General features: G+C 34.3%; 1 protein-coding gene across 8 annotated transcripts in view; it reads left to right on the forward strand.

Moving 5' to 3' along the window:
* SEMA3A (semaphorin 3A) overlaps window positions 1-18238 on the forward strand; it is a 506842-nt gene that overhangs the window by 405257 nt on the left and 83347 nt on the right. For all 8 annotated transcript variants that reach the window (XM_043462900.1, XM_043462898.1, XM_043462899.1 and 5 more), the window contains 2 exons: window positions 7256-7349; window positions 15584-15703. In XM_043462900.1, the coding sequence (XP_043318835.1) occupies window positions 7256-7349; window positions 15584-15703 (214 nt within the window). The remainder of the gene's footprint in view (window positions 1-7255; window positions 7350-15583; window positions 15704-18238) is intronic.

Below are 18238 nucleotides of genomic sequence, written 5' to 3' on the forward strand. Positions count from 1 at the left end.
TTTTTTGCACATATTAATGTTTTGTGTTTTAGGAAGCATATAAATTATAAAGTTTTAAAAATAAATATAAAAGTGTAAATCCTAAGAAGAAATTATTTATTTTTATAAATATACAATTATATTTAGCAAAAGCCCAAACAGCTTCTCTTGTTTGATGTTCTACTTGCGTGCATCTCAGAGATACTTGGAGTAATTTCTGTTAATTAGAAAAAAAATAAGATAAAGCAGTTATCCTGAAATTATGGAGGTATTACATTAATAAGAACGATTTTTGAAGTTCTGCAGAGAAATATTTGATGACTTTTCACTGGAAGCTGGTTCTACTGAGAGGAGTGACTATTTATTAACAAGATTAATATTAATAATAACTGAAGAATCACAAAGTTCAATGAAAATGAAACAGAAACAGATTTAGAAGCAAAAGGACTGTAAGGTTATACTTTGTCATTAAATTTTATTTTTACTCTTTTGCAGTAAGAATAAACTCATTTGAAGTATGTAACAAATATCAATACTCTGTTAATAGTGATTTATACAACACAAAGCAGTTAAAGACTATTACCTTTCTTAAAACTCACTTTAAAACTCGGCTTAATATTTGAATCCTGTAGTCTGGTCTCTGCTGCACAGCTGTTTTCATATCTGTGTTATATCCTTAGAAATTAGCTCTTAGAGGTCAGGGCTATGTTCTTGGTATTCCTTGGATGTAGTTTTTCTGTAGCACCTCTTCTACTCAGTCACATGGTCACTTATTTATTCATTATTTCATTGAGCTTTAACTCGGTGAAAAGTTCTATCTTAGTATTTGGGAGAAACATAGTAAGATTTTTCCTTCACCTCAAAAGTATTAAGAAGAAAAGAATCAAATGCATTATTGAACAGCACGCATGAAGGTAACAAATGGCACAAACGGACTATGAATAGATTCTTATACAAGCTCCAGGGAGAAAATATTTTTTTCTGCTGGGTAAAATTAATGAAAATTTAGTGAACTGGTATTATGACTTAAACTTTAGATAATGAGTAAGTTTTGTTACTGGATCACAATAAACTGTGGAAAATTCTGAAAGAGATGGGAATACCAGAACACCTGACCTGCCTCTTGAGAAACCTGTGTGCAGGTCAGGAAGCAACAGTTAGAACTGGACATAGAACAACAGACTGGTTCCAAATAGGAAAAGGAATATGTCAAGGCTGTATATTGTCACCCTGCTCATTTAACTTATATGCAGAGTACATCATGAGAAACACTGGGCTGGAGGAAGCACAAGCTGGAATCAAGATTGCCGGGAGAAATATCAATAACCTCAAATATGCAGATGACACCACCCTTATGGCAGAAAGTGAAGAACTAAAAAGCCTCTTGATGAAAGTGAAAGAGGAGAGTGAAAAAGTTGGCTTAAAGCACAACATTCAGAAAACTCAGATCATGGCATTTGGTGCCATCACTTCATGGCAAATAGATGGAGAAACAGTGGAAACAGTGGCTGACTTTATTTTTGGCGGCTCCAGATCACTGCAGATGGTGACTGCAGTCATGAAATTAAAAGACGCTTACTCCTTGGAAGGAAAGTTATGACCAACCTAGATAGCATATTAAAAAGGAGAGACATTACTTTGTCAACAAAGGTCTGTCTAGTCAAGGCATTGATTTTTCCAGTAGTCATGTATGGATGTGAGAGTTGGACTGTGAAGAAAGCTGAGTGCCGAAAAATTGATACTTTTGAACTGTGGTGTTGGAGAAGACTCTTGAGAGTCCCTTGGAATGCAAGGAGATCCAACCAGTCTGTCCTAAAGGAGATAGTCCTGGGTGTTCATTGGAAGGACTGATGTTGAAGCTGAAACTCCAATATTTTGGCCACCTGATGTGAAAAGCTGACTCATTTGAAGAGACTCTGATGTTGGGAAAGATTGAAGGCAGGAGGAGAAGGGGACGACAGAGGATGAGATGGTTAGATGGCATCCCCGACTCAGTGGACATGAGTTTGGGTGAACTCTGGGAGTTGCTGATGGACAGGGAGGCCTGGCATGCTGCAGTTCATGGTGTTGCAGTGAGTCAGACACGACTGAGCGACTGAACTGAACTGAGCTGAATTTAGAAGAAAGATGGCATATGAAAAAAAAAACAGGGCATGTATTTGTTCATCTGCTCTACTGCTTAATGTTACTTAGGGCAACCCCTTGCTAACAAAAATCAAAATTAATATTTTTAGTATAATCTTTCCTTGTAGATTTCATGGACTTTTTCAACTACAATGGTGATTTGGAGACAAATTTTCTTTCTCTGGAGACCCTCTAATTTTCAGTTCTACTCTTTGCTGCTAATAGGATGTTGTCCAATAGAACTTCTATGACAGTGGAAATATTTGGATCTGCAGTATTGTATTCACAAGTCTCATATGACTGTTGAACACTTAAAGTGTAGCTAGTGCAACTGAGGAATAGGATTATTAATTTTCATTAAATTGCTACGTGTAGAGTTCATGGCTATTAGAATTGCACAACAAAGACCTAGACTCACCTTTTAAAGAGAAGTAAATTCCAAATGAATTTTAGCCACAAATGGATCTCCTTGGGTAAAATATAGTATGACACAATGTTTCTTGTGAAATCCTATAATGTCCCTTCATTGCTGAAGCTGGTAGTTTTACCCAGCATTGCTATTGCTGTGTACTATTGTTAATTAGGATATGCACAAAGGAAACTAACAGATTACATCTCCAGGAAGCTCTGAAGACTTCTCCCAGAAAGTAACTTTTGAATTTAGCCTTAAAGGAAAGGAAGTTCAGGCTGGTTTTGAGGAAAGGTGACCTAGGGATAGTTTAGACAGAAATGAGAAAAAACTGTTGCAACCAGGGAATGCCTGATAATTCATTATAACTGGCAAACAAAGTATCTTTGTAAAAAGCAGGAAAGGAGATTGAGCATTTTGAAAAAATAGAATAGTGGATGTTTTAAAATAATTTTAAAATGTATGCCCAAATTGTGGGTTTAAATTTATATAGCTTCATACCCCAAATGGTTATTCTATCATATATACTATTATTTTCTTTTCATTTATTTTCCTTTTTACAAGCATCATTTATGTTTTAATCATTAACTAAAGCAACTAAAATTGCAGCTTTGTTACTTAAATTTATTACTTGGACAAGATTGAGATTTAGGAAATTTATTGCCATGATGTCACCAATGGTTTATAATTTATAAAACTTTGGATTAGACATTAGCACAGTTATTATTTCCTCTAATGCCTTACCTCACCACAGTCTTAATAACATTCAGGAAATCCAAAAGACAAAGGGAAAAGAGTGGACTTGAAAGCTAAAAATAGTTGCTGAAAACTGATGCAATCATGTAATAAAATATGGTACAATAACATATGATATATTCATAGTATCTGCTAAAGCAATTAGAATCCATGCAGCTCGATTTCTGTTCGTGTATTACTAAAAATGAAAACTATTTCAGCCCAAGTAAGACATATAAGCTATTCAGTTTTAATTGTATACATTGGTCTTAAAATTTCTGGTCTTATTACTTGCATATGTAATCTATTTAACACTATTTAAAACAGAGAATCATTGAATAGCAATCAGGTTTCAAAAAGCCTGCCAAGTACAGCCAGACAGTTGTCTGTGTGTTTTGCTAGATATGACAACATAGAATGTACAGTTATATTAACAAGGGCTTCTTTTGGGTGTCAATATTTTCATACATATACTACGTCTTGCTCATAAGATAACAGAAACAGCAGTATTGGTGTCTCTCAATATTAATCACATTAAGTTTATCAGATATATTAAACGACTAGTCTTTTTTTAATTGAGAAATTTTATACATATTACATTTAATGCTTTTTTTGGTCAAAAAGCTTTTGAATGGACTCTGGTCTAGCTATAGGAAAAAATAATCTTCAGTGCATTTTGGGAGTCCAAAGTATTAACATATTTTTAGACACAGGTCTTAATTTCCACTGATGAAAATATAGGCAGACATTTCCACTGTAGCATGAAAGATATTAATCACTATAGGAAAGAATGATTTTATTTTGGTAACTACAAACAATGAAAAAAATAAATTAATAAATTTTTTTCGGGCATTCTAAGTGTTTTATATGCATTGTTACAATAAATATTCATAATCAACCCTATGAGATTTTACTATTCTCCTTATAAAAGGAATCTGAATTTCAGAATGGGTTAGGGGTTGCCTGAGGCCCAGATAATAAAAGGCATGGCCAGGGATAATACCTGATTTCAATAGCCTTAGACTTCATTACTTGGAAAAGGAAATGGCAACCCACTCCAGTATTCTTGCCTGGAGAATCCCCATGAACAGAGGTGGCTGGCAAGCTACAGTCTATGGTGTCGCAAAGAGTCGCACATGACTGAGTGACTACACAGACTTCATTATTATGTGTAACAGGTATGGATTTTACACTACAAATATTTGTATGTAAGAAATATATTTTACTTTCCTACTCAGAAATCAAATTATAATTATTCCAAGCCTCCATATCACTAGGCTGGAAAAGAAATTCAGTGTTACCCTTCAGTAGAATCATATAAGAATATAGAATAATTACATGGGAGAAACACAGAAATTTGAGGAAGAGTTCCATTTAAAGGAAGAAAGAAGGAAAGGAAAAGGGAGCTGGCTTTGAACACATTACCTGATACCATGGCAAAGTATAGTTTTTCCTCTCTTAAACCATAACTGACATGCTTAACCTTTCTTCCTATGAAGTCTAATCCTTTACCTTGTAAATCAAATGTTAAACACGAGGCTGCAAGTACTTCTGTATACCTTGGCACTGTCCTATTATTATGGACACATGATCCCAGTCATCAAGTGTCTCATATTTTGAGGGATAGCTCCTCTATCTTAGTTAGTATAATAAATTGTCTTATGAGGACAAGAAATTTATATGTATATTTATAACAATATTTTTAGTCACATGGTCACTTCTACCTGCTGCTTCTTCTAACCTGTGAGGATTAGTAACACAGATTTTAATATTTTCTATCACTGTGGCAGTAGAGTATATATTAGTTACTGATTATATTTCTTTTGTATTGTTTCCTAATTTTTATCAAAATGTATCTAAATATTTGGTAAACTTCTATGCTTTTTCTTAGTATATTGTAAGATATTTCATACCATAATTTTAATATTCAAGTGCCTGTGACAGATGTGTTTTTGTAAATGATTTTATAATTTGGTGACTTACGTAACATTTTAAATAATATTTCTTTCAAGTTCTGCTAGGAAAGTTTGCCCACAATGGTAATAACTTGTGTTAAATTTTCATATTTTTGTTGTTTTAATATGAGCAATATTAATAGAATAAGAATACATTGTGCCTTTTATTTTGCTGCTTTAAAAATATTTTATTCCAGTTTTTTACTCATCACAATAAGCATTTAAGATTAAATATTCTTATCAACATTAACTTTTAGAAACCTAAGGTTCAGAGATATTGGTTGCCCATCAAAGAGCAAGAGCTCACCTCACTGACCCAACTGGACCTGACCCCTAACTCACTGCCATTCCTACTGTGTGTACGCATGCATACTCAGTTGCTCAGTTGTATCTGACTCTTTGTGACCCCATGGACTGTATGTAGCCTGCCAGGCTCCTCTGTCTGTGGGATTTCTCAGGCAAGAATACTGGAGTGGGTTACCATTTCCTTCTACAGCTTAATGCAGTTCTGAGAAACCCCATAAGATGTTCACGTTGTAAATTTTAGAACTCAGCTAAAGAACCAACCAGTGGGCTTCCCTGGTGGCTCAGTGGTGAAGAATCCACCTGCCAATACAGGGGACGAGTTCAATCAGGAAGATCCCCTGGAGAAGAAAACGGCAACCCATTCTTGGCTGGGAGAACCCACGTACAGAGGAAACTGGCAGACTGCAGTCCATGGGGCTGCAAAAGAGTCAGGTGTGACTTAGTGACTAAACAACAAGGAACAGTCGTTGCTAGGAGATAGCTATTTATCAAGCACAGACCAATGTAAGGAATGCGTAGATATGGTCATTCTCATACTTGAAGTAATAAAAATGGAGAATACTTTTGGCTTACTTCCTTTTTCACTCTTCTTCCCTAATTCAAATGAGTTTTAAGAGTCATAATTTGAAACTCTGCCATTAGCTCCATCAGAAATATTAAATGTTAAATAAAGTGGTGTGTATTGGCCATAAAATGAACACCATTTATTATTCTAAGAATATAGAAAATGCTTTTGTGTGAACAGTAGAGAAATTGCCAAAAAAGCTATCTTATTTCAGTCTGTAGACAAGTTAATGTGCTACTGGAAAATGCATACATAATTCTGACCTAATTACTTTCCAGAGCATTTATTTGCTTCTGAAAAGAGTGCTCAGAAAACCCCCCACTTTATTCCACTGTCTTACCGAAGTCTCGCGTTCTGAGGACAGGGTCTTGGGCCTGAGTGAGTTTGTTGCCTCCTTATTAAGGCCTTTGTTGCAGCGCTTTCCGGCATACTTCCTACCACTGTCAGATGTTCACTTCAGTTTCTGGGTGCTTGAGCCTCAACTGAGCAGACTTCCTTGTGATAAAATGTGTCACCTTTGTGCTTATTGTCCTAAGGACACTATCTCCAGGCACACCTGCCTTAATAAATAATTTGATATTTCCGATTTAGAGAAATTGATAAGGATAGTTTCAGGTACCTTCTACCTTCCAAGGTGACTAATTTAAAAATGCTTGAGAAACTTGTAAGCATCAAAGTTTTAGGAATGACAGAGTGGAGGATGTGGCTGCTATGACTACTTCCTTCTGGAAAGTACATACAGAAATGTGAGATAGTGTATCTTCTTACAGACATCTAATATGGTGAGTTGCTGTTTTTCCTCTATGTGAAGGAAGTAAAGAAGTCATTTTATTTAAATTAAACATTCTTTCAAGAGCCATTAGGGTAGCTCTTGGCATATTTACATCATAAATGAGTGATAAAATGATCACTCTACTCTTACCACATCATGCTTTGTCCTTTAGGATTCATTTATACACTTACTTGCAACATGGTAAATGCCACTGAAAACCACCAAGCTAAACAGACATTTGTCTAGTGATATCTAGTTTTTACCCCACTTAAGTTATTTTCCATCTCTAAAGATTACACAAATAATAATATACCTTGATAGTGCAGAAGAATGCTCAACCTCTCTATGATTAACTGGCATATTAGAATACCTTTATTATAAATAAATTGAATTCTTTTTCTTTTCTACAGGACAACATTTTTAAGCTTCAAGACTCACATTTTGAAAATGGCCGTGGGAAGAGCCCATATGACCCTAAACTGCTGACGGCATCTCTTTTAATAGGTACTTAATCAGCAATCAATTAAATAGTAAATTTTCTGTAGAAAATGGCCAGATTTCATGTTCCTTCTTATATAGCAACATTTTCCTTTATTAATTGTAAAATATTCATAGTATGTCAGTTGAGATATTTTCATGTATTTTGAAAATGAATAAGAAGTACTAGATGCTGCTTTGATTTTTGAACTATCTAGTCTATGATTCTTTTTAATCAAAATGACTTAATAGTATCTTTAAAATTTCATGCCCAAATCATGTATATCCCCACTGTTGTTGTTGTTTAGTTACTAAGTCATGTTTGACTCTTTGTGACCCTTTGGACTGTAGCCCAGCAGGCTCCTCTGTCCATGGGATTTCCCTGGCAAGAATACTACAGTGGTTGCCATTTCTTTCTCCAGAGGATCTTCCCGATCCAGGGACTGAACCTGCGTCTCCTGCATTGGCAGGCCGATTCTTTACTGCTGAGCCACCAGGGAAGCCCCACATTTCCACTAGATATTGACAGTTTTTGTGTTGTAAAAATGTGGTTTTGATTTTCTTTGTTTGAAAGAGGTGTTTCAAAGGGGGAATTTTGACAAGTCAGAAAGAAAGATTGAGATTCATTCTCCATTGTTAATTGTAGTCCCAAGATTTGTAACACTTTCAACACTTGGACAACTTAATCAGCACAATACAACTAAATGGTAATACAATTGATAGATTCCCCCTAGTGTTACTTTGATTTGACAAAGTTCTTGTGTGTTCATCTTTTTTGACTTTAGGGCTTTTCTCTTTTCCTTTTTTTTTTTTAAATCAAACATTCTGTGTATTTCCTGTATATTTTCCTTTGACCTCTTCCTTTCTAATTTTATTCTTTCCTTTTTTCCTTAAATATTGCATATAGGTGGTGAATGTTTAGCCATAGTTCAAAAGGATAGAAATAGAAAGACAGAAGTAGAAGAAGGAAAAAGTTTGAGTTTGTATTGAAAGAGAATTTTTCCACATTCTTTTAACCACTCTGTACTGGGATTAAGTAATACACAAAAAGTGTGTCATCATTAAACAAGTTTTTCTTTTTTTTTCCCTTTTAATTGTTGAGTATGCCAGCAACCTGAAACACAGAAGATTCTGTTTTTAAATAATCATGTAGAAATTATAAATTATGTAACTTTTTGTTTCCTTTTCCTTTTTTTATGAAATAGAGAAATTATTTGATAACACAACAATAATAGTGAAACTTTTCAGGTATAAACTTTCTTTTGAATTTTGAATAACATATCTAAATTTTTAAAAGGTAAATTTAGGATATTATTTGTTGTATAGTAAGTCCATAAAATTTTCCCTCTTTTTCTTTTAAAAGATAACTTTTTTCCTCTGTTCAACAAAGACAGACTCTGGTCATACTACCTACAGCATTAACTATGAAAATATATTTTTCCAGTATTCTCTAGTGTTTATCATCCTTTCACTGATCCCTTTTCTATTAAGAATAAAACCATTATAGCATGAGTTATCTCATATGCTGCTTTCGAAATGCAGACAATTTCAAACCATTTGATCCATTTATGGAGCACTTTAACAGAAGTTTAAGACCTGAAGGAATGCAGCAGATGTAACACGCTTATAATTTCCTATTCACAGATGGCCTAGTGATTACGTGTGAATAACTTCCTTAAGTACACACACAGAAATTTGAAAAGTGTCTTAAACAAAGGAGAGGAGTCCTATTTTGTTTGAAATTGCAGCCTCTACTTGTTTAGATTGCACACTGAAAGCAAAAAGAGAGATTTCTCAGAAGGCAGTATATAAAACTGTACCTAGAACAGCTTTAGTTTGTGGCGTGTTTCTCATAGGGATCTGCTTGATTATTTATTTTAATATTCCACTGAGAAAGGATGATGACAAGTAAGTATTACATAGTTCATATGGTATGCAACCACACAATGTCCACGAAGAGTATGAAATGCCACAGTTTTGATGTTATATTAGAACTTCTTTGAAAAAGTCGAATGGGTTTGTGAAAAAGAAAAGAGAGTGAGGGAAGTTGCATGAATCATGGAGGAGGAGGTATGGCAGCTTAAAAAAGAAGCAGCTTTTAAATGGAAGCCCAGATCTCACCTAGCCAGTGCTGTACAGTGATTGAATAATTTTCAGAGATATTTGCTGCTTATTGACAAAGAAGATGATTCAAGCCAATGTAAGATCATTTCTGAATCAGTTGAATAGCAGGATGCAGAAAAATGAGCAGGCCATACTATACATAGTAAAATCCCACAAAATATTTGCAGCACCATGTTAATTCAAAAGCTGTGATTTGCTTTATTGAGGTTATTTGCTTCTTTTTAAAACTATGCTATAAATTCTTCCTCTCACAGTATATTTAATTCCCCTTGTTGGGTTCCTCTTGACATTTTTTATTTTGCTGCTTTAAAAATATTGTTTAGTAATTTAATGGAGTTCTTTTAACATAAATATTTTCTACACTTCCCAAACTTTTACTAAAAGTCACTGAAATATACAGATTGTACACGATATATTTAAAAAATGGTTTTGGGGAAAGCTTTCCAGCCAAAATATTTTAAATATGCTCTCCTCATTTTTGCACATAGAAGAAATTTTCAAGATGGTTCCAGGATGCCTCTTTCCCCAATACTGGGAAGAAGAATTGTACTTTTAGCTCAAAATACTTGTAAACTGGCTAGATGGATCTTAACAGCAGATATTTTTATATCCCCAATCCTTCTGCTAGGCACTTTTAACCTGTAGTAAGCTTTAGAACCAGATGACCACTTAAAAACTTTGGTTTATGAAATCTGTAAGAGTTTAATATAACCTCTTCCCAAACTGCCTTGCGTTTTAGGCTGATAACTGTAGAAAATATGAACCTTTCCTGAGCAATGCGTAGTTACCCAGTTCAGTCCCCCAGGTCTATAATACGTCCCAAAGTTTTCAAATCACCTTAGTATTAAATTAAATTTTTCAAATCTACTTTAATAAAGGGCTTCCCAGGTGACTCAGTGGAAATGAATCCTCCTTCCAATGCAGGAGACAAGGGTTCGATCCCTGGGTTGGTAAAATCTCCTGGAAAAGGGAATGGCTACGCACTCGATTATTCTTGCCTTGAGAGTTCCAGGACAGAGGAGCCTGGTGGGCTACAATCCATGGGGTCTGAAAGAGCGGAACATGACTGAGCAGCTAAAACACATACATGCACGCACACACAGACGCACGCACGCGCGCACACACACTTTCATGGTATGAAAGGAGCAGTCAACTTGAAAGCAGTTGTATCTTTCTGAAGTCATCAGTCATTCCATCATTAACATATTATGAGGACCTGCTTCAAGAGTTTGGGACTTTACGAATGGTTTATTTCCCTAAGCTAGCATTCTGTCATGCCTCAGGAAAGAACATAATTTGATATTAGAATATTCTCTCACTTGGTATTAGAGTAAATGAGGTACTCCCCAAATTAATTAACTAAAATTGAGAAAATTATTTGAAGTCTCTGTTTCTTCGTATAAAATGGCATGGCCATGCAAGTTCCACTAGTTTGTTGTAAGATTTAAATAAGACGATGTAATAGCATACTACATTTATGTATGTGCATATTTCTTTCTGGCATATATATGTAAAATAGAAACTAAAAAAAACGGAACTAGTAATAATGGTTGCCTGTTGGGATAAATTTTATATTTTTGTTTATCATTTATATTTATAACTATTTAAAGAAGGATGTTAATTTTAAAGGGACAATATGAGTAACAAAGCCAGTATATTCATTGGTATAGAAAAGGTGCTCAATAAATGTGAAAATGTAAAAGTATTCCCATACCCTTTCACTTTCACGAAGTAGATTTCATTCATGCCATGTGGTGTGGGTGTGTATGTGTGTGAGTGAGTGTGTGTGTGTGTGTGTAAGAAGAGAGAGAGACATTTTTTCCTGCCTCTGTTTCTAATTACTCTGCTATTCTGTAAGTAAAATTTGCTTAAGGTGTTAACAACATAATGGCTTGGTCTTTAGGTTTGTTTGATTTTTGCTCACATCCATGTCATACTTTACACCTGTGTTAGTAATGCTGTTATTTCATCAGGAAATCTTTTTTTTCCACCTTCTGTTTCTTCTCACCACACCCTTCTTAGGAATTGTAATCCAATACATTAACTGATCTAAGCCACATTTTTACTTCATTTTGAGCTGTGAACACAGAATACAGAGTACACATGAACTTTTGTTTTTTAACACTGCTTCTCAGGTAACACTGCCATGGTGGGAATACAGTCCACTAAACTTTTTGTTCATCTCAGGAAAGAATGCTTTCTTTAGAGATAGGTAAGAAAGCTTACAGTTCAGAAAGAATGGCATATACTCAAATAGCAACTTTCATATTTGACAATTTCTAGCATGTTATTTATATCCATAAGCACTAATTTATCTTAGTCTGATATATTTTTTTGAGACATCTAATTGTCTGTATGGTATTTTTGTAGAAAAACTTAGGATAGCATATCTGCAACCACTTTTTAAATGTGTATCACAATTCCTTGCATGTATTATTCTATCACCAATTTAATAAAATTGGACAAATATATTTTCTTTCAGTAGTAATTTAGTATATTTGGAAAACCCAAAAGTATGTATCTTAGCCATAATGCAATTTGAACCATTGTAGGCTAACCTATATTTAAGATCATAAAATTGAAGAATTATACATATAATTTGATAACTTAATAGATGACATCAAACATACAAAAAAAGCTTGGCAAATGGGCTTTTTAATTTTTTTTTAAAAAAGCAACAAACATATTGTTTTCCAAATATAAGCCAGCTAAGGTATAGTAGATTTATTCAACTCAAATATTTTGTTAGATCATTTCAGATAGCTGGAGAGTATAATAAGTCTTTAATATAAGGTGGTAATACACAGTTATATTAAATGCAATATACTCTGAGCTGATATATATCTTCTTAAAGAGAATGCAAGAGTAAGATATGCTACCACCTATACAATAGGGCCAAATAACAAAGGGGGGTTTGTTCCCCAAGGATGAGGAATCAGCATTGATAAGAATCCTATAGACCTCTGAGCAGAAAATCTGATCTAAGGCCTGGTGTTAAGGAATAGTTACTGACACTAAGCATTGACAGTATTAGACTGTGCCCTCGCAGCCACCTAATCATCTGATGACCTCCAGCTCTTACATGTTATGTTGACTCTGGCTAAAAATAGTGTTTGAGTAGGAGGTAACTTCCTATGACTGGAGGCAACTGGTGCTTTAACTGCAACCTTTCTTTGGTTTCTAAGTCAACTGTTCATAAATTATATTTTTGATAATAAATTGAGCTCTTCTACTGATGAACTCTCTACATTCTCTTGTCCCCCCTACTTATCTCTTGTCGAAAGAGAAATAAAATAAGTCTTTCTGCCTTTGCACTCATTTATTTTGATTTTTTGCCCTCCTTATGTGGGAATAGATTAAAAGATAATCATGAGTTTTAACAAAGCTAAAGAAATGAATATGAGAAACAAATACCTTTCATATTCAAATAATATTTATTTGGTTGTAGTTTTTGTTATTTCATCCTTTGGAATAGAGTTTACATATAATAGCAATCATAATTATGAATTTTACTCACATTGAAAAAGCTAAATGAAAAAAAAAGATTAACTCATGATGTTCTTTACTCTTCCATTTTTGATTACACCTCTTATTAGGCATGGTCTGACAACTCTCTGATATATAATCACTCAGTTTTCACCTTTTGGTTGTTCTATTTTTCACCTTTCCTTATTTTCATTACCTCACATATGGTTGAGAGGGCAGTGAGGTTCAACAAACGATTTAATGCTTTTGATTTTTTAAGGTAAAGAGGACACAGATCTTCATGTGAAAGGTGTTCCAACATGAAAATGTTTGAAATTGACTTGAACATTTCAGGTTGCTTTCACGATACATTTTAAACTAACATTCTTTTATTCATATAGATAAAAAATCACCTGAAGTTTAAAAATTCATCACATCTGTCAGTCAGTGATTTGTAAAAAGATTAAGTGTCAACCTTAACTAAAGTGTTAAGCTTATTGAATATAAGTTATATTTAAGTAGACCATCTACATTAAGATATTGCATAGTACCTTTGAAACTTGTAAATAGCTTGTTAATAGTGTTTTTGTACTTTTCAAAAATTATTATTTCTTTACATTATGGGCAGATAAAACATTATTGCAGTATATTATTGTAAGAGCAAGTCAGGTTTGAACTTTAATTAAGTAAAGAGAAGACAAAATGTTTTTGAATCCCAAAGATACCACAATATGCAATACATCAATTTATGATGTCCCATGAGTACCGTTCATAGAGCTGGTGAATTTTACTTAATATATTGTCAGACCATCACTTTTGACTTAATTCACAACAGTTCAGAATAAGTGATCAAGTTTTAAAAACTCAGTCTCTAAGAGAAGCTATCTTTTTGTTAATATTTAAAGTCATAACTTAGAGTTACTCAGTGATTCTGTCTGTGTAGCTGTCCTGTACTGCTTTGGATGTTTTCCAAAGCCTGGTGCATTCAAACACATCAAAGAAACAGAGGTTCTACCAGAGGAATTAATTTAGTTTAAGCTTAGTCATGTCCAACTCTTTGTGACCCCATGGACTATAACCCACTGGGGTCCTCTGTCCATGAAATTCTCCAGGCAAGAATACTGGAGTGGGTTGCCATTCCCTTCTCCAGGTGATCTTCCCAACCAGGGATAGAACCCGGGCCTTCTGAATTGCTGGCAGATTCTTCACTGTCTGAGGCACCAGGGAAGCCAAATTTAGTTTGGATTCCTGAAAATGTCCATTTTCATTTCAAAGACCTTTCTTTTCAAGTGAGAATTGGAGGTGTGAACCAAGGATATCACATAAAAGATCAGATTAATACGACTTTGCAAAAAGTATTGATAACAGAGGATGTACAGAAAGTTTCTGATGGATACATATAAAAGTCCTGTGGAAATTACAGTGGTATACTAATGTTTAACTTACAATTTGTGTATGCCTACTTTGTTTTCTGAGTATTTCTCAAGTCAGTGATTTAGAAACATTAACCTGTCCAAATAATCAACAAGATAATATTAATTTTTACTGTCATTATGGTAGCTTATTTGGAGAAAATATTTATTGTTTTTCTGTTGATAATTTACATAAGCAAGCAGGCAGTAATGCATTTTCTGGGTGGAATAATATGAGGCATTTTTTATTTAAAGGAAAGAAAATGCCAATTTTACATACTTCAATTTATGAAAAGGTGATATGATATATATTTGTATAAGAAACTTGGGGTTAAATAGACTTGAGTTTAAACTTTTACCTTGTCTTGCTAGTCATTCAGCTGAGGAAACTTGGGTTTCTTGAACTGTAAAATAATGATAACATGTACATCATGGGGTTGTTGACAGAGTAAATGAGATCATTTGGAAGTGTCAAGCCAGAACCTGACTGCCCCACAAGCCCAAATGGTATGCAGTAAATATTAAGTTCTCTTTTTCCTTGTTTCTTTTTCCTTTATGTTCCAACCTGCTGATTATGATTCTTCCACTATTAAATTCTGTCCTAGAGTTAATTCAATTTAAGTAGAAATGAATCAAAGCACAACAGAATCTTGCGCTATAGTGATTATGGCCTGTGTTTATCAAAATCCCCCCCTCTTCAAATACATTTCTGTTATATTTGAGACTCTGTGGTGGACTTGTTTTATGATTGTATGACAGCTTATACCAAATTAGAATACTTTTCCCACTTGATATATTAAAAAATGGAAGGCAAGAAAAGTTTTAGCAAGAAAAGTATTAGTCTTCTGTAAATTATAGCAAAATTTCATTAATTAAGTCCCAATAAAAAGGAAATATATTAGAAATTTAATTTTTTGATTAAAGCCAAAAGTGTAAGTAATATTTTACAATGAGACTTTAAAAAATAAAGGTATTAGAATCATAGTAGCTTTAAACATATAAAGGCAGACAATGTGGTACATATAATTTTTGTTCCCATTAGTAATGTCCACTGAATCATATTTTACTCAATTTTTCAAAGTTAGTGCTAAATGAGTACTGAGATATTCCCTTCTACAAAGATACAAGATAAATATTCGTAGTTTTGCATAATGATGCAGAGGGTGTTATGATGGTCTTAACATGAAACTTGTACTTACTTTTGGTTTATGTTGCCTTAATTAAAGTATGTGTATGTGGATTTATTTTATCACAACACAGACGGAGAATTATACTCTGGAACAGCAGCTGATTTTATGGGGCGAGACTTTGCTATCTTCCGAACTCTTGGGCACCATCATCCAATCAGGACGGAGCAGCACGATTCCAGGTGGCTCAACGGTAGGTCTACTGCTTGCAAGAGCGCAAGCACACGTCATGGGGGCCTTGCCGGTCAGTGGAGAGCTCCTCTCCTGTTGTGCAGACAGTATGAGTTGAGACTCAGTGTGCAGTTAAATTCATGGTGATGACTTCATGGCTGTGGGTGTGAGAAAGCGGGGCAAAAAGAGAAAAGAGATTAAAAATTCTGGAAAATATTTGCTTTGTGCCAAAAGTAAAGTTTCTCAGTAGTTAACGATGGAAAAAATTAGATCTGGGCTGGAGCTACGGAAGGGAGACAGTGGAAAAAGATAAGATGCCTTACCAATCTTGTCTTCCAGGGACACCACCACAAATCTCATGTTGTATTTTTTTCCTCCATACCTCTCATGTTGCCTTTAGAGCATCATATAAATTATTAAATGTTTTAAAAATTGTGCTAGACACATTACACTGAAAATATTTTTGAAACATTTGTATCATATCATTTGATTCTCCTTTAATCTTCCTAAAATTCTTTTTTCCACTTTACAGGTTGGGAAATTAAGACTAATATGTTAATCTAAGATTGCATCTACGCAATAGTAGATTTGGAAAAGAACCTAGTTTTTTGAACTTCAGGCACTGGCGTCACTCCTTGATCAAGCACATACATTTTAAAAAATTTTATTTTTTGAAGTGTAGTCGACTTACAGTGTTGTGGCCATTTCTGCTGTACACCAAAGTGATTTGGTTATACATACAGAAATATATTCTTTTTCATATTATTATTTTCCATTATGGTTTATCACAAAATATTGAATGTACTTCTGTGTTCTATATGGTAGTTCTTTGTTGTTTATCCATTCAATATATGCTAGTTTGCAAGGCAGATACTTTTAAAATTCTTTTTTTAATATGTAAATAAATTTACAATTGAAAATGATAAAATTTATATGCCTAAAATAAGTAAACACTACTTTTACTCAAATTTTAAACCAAATAATTCTTATTTAAGACTTCTATGTAGAGTTTTTTTTTTTTTAATTTCCTTATGCATTCATCAGCGATTTTTATATAGGTCACTCAAACATGTTCATAGATGTTTTTATTATTAAATAAGGCTCTCCATTTATATCTGCCCTCAATCCTATAAAATAAAGTTTCCCAGTCCCTAATCTCATTTTCATGAATTCTCCTTTTCACATACCTCATTAATAAGGATGAAGTTCATAGCTTACAATCCATCTATGTACTCAGTAAGGTACTTGATTATCTCAGTATTTGAACTTCTGCCACACTTGTTTTTCCTGCTCTTCTAGGGTTACATCAAATTAATTTCATCTCTGTCTTGTTTGTTAGAGAAAAATAAAAATCTGCTTCTGAACCTCGGAAATTCCAGGAGACTGTGAGTTGTGGGTGTTTGTTCTCTGTGCACCTGCTCAGTCGCGTCCAACTCTTTGTGACCCCGTGCACTGTAGCCCACCAGGCTCCTCTGTCCATGGGATTTTCCACACAAGAATACTGGAGTGGGTTGCTGTTTCCTTCTCCATTGTTCTCTGTATCCCAACTCTAAACTGACTATTTAAACCATAAAATATACCTCAAATTACCTCAGTCATCATTCATTTCTCCTATAGCAACATTTCTGATTGTCCTGTTATTTTTCATGTATTAATGAAAATGATGCGCCTCTTACCTTCCACCTTTGACACTACTGCCCTTGCATTGATTTTTTTTCATCAATTTACCCAATTTACTTTTTTTTGCTGACTTTATCGGTTCTTCACCTCTGATTTCTTCCCTGACCTGAGAACGTGCTCATGTACCCTACCTAAATTCTCCGTTTAATGATGGTGAACCACAGGGTCCCTAGATGTCTTAAGTCTATAGTCTGGTTAAGGAACCTGTTTACTCAACATTTTCACTACATTTAGCTGTTTTCATCATGACTTTGATCTCATGAAACTGCTCCTCCACTAATGATTTTCTGTGATTTTTTTTCCTAAAATCAATCTCCATTTAGACTATCTCTCCCACGGTATTTGTCACTAGCCTTTTCTCTTTAAAAGAGTCTCTATGTTTCCTGTATTTCCTGCTCTCCCAAGTTTACAATTAATTTGACATTATTTACCAGTTGCTGTCCTTTAAATGAAGATGATACCTAGCTAAGATCATTCATGATTCAGTACAAACACAGTGGTAATCAAAAGGGACTGGGCATATAGTCAGATACCCCCCATCTGGGAATAGAGGAGATAGAATGGTACCAGGTGATCATCTGAGAAATTAGAAGCCTCACCAAGGAACAGAAAAGATGCTGAGATGGTATTAAGACTCTCTGTGTAAAGTCATAAGAGACCCAAAGTCTAAAATCCCAGAGGACAGTTTTGGAATATCCACTGTCAATTATTTTGCCTGTGCTCTGTAGGAACTCAAAATTAGTAGGAACATGTTAATGTATGACAAAAACACTACAATATTGTAAAGTAATTCGCCTCCAACTAATAAAAACAAATGAAAAAAAAAATTAGTAGGACCAACTTCTTTAACCATGGCTATCTGGTCAGTTCTCAAACT

This window comes from Cervus canadensis, chromosome 3, assembly GCF_019320065.1.
Source record: "Cervus canadensis isolate Bull #8, Minnesota chromosome 3, ASM1932006v1, whole genome shotgun sequence".
Classification (NCBI taxonomy): Eukaryota; Metazoa; Chordata; class Mammalia; order Artiodactyla; family Cervidae; genus Cervus; species Cervus canadensis.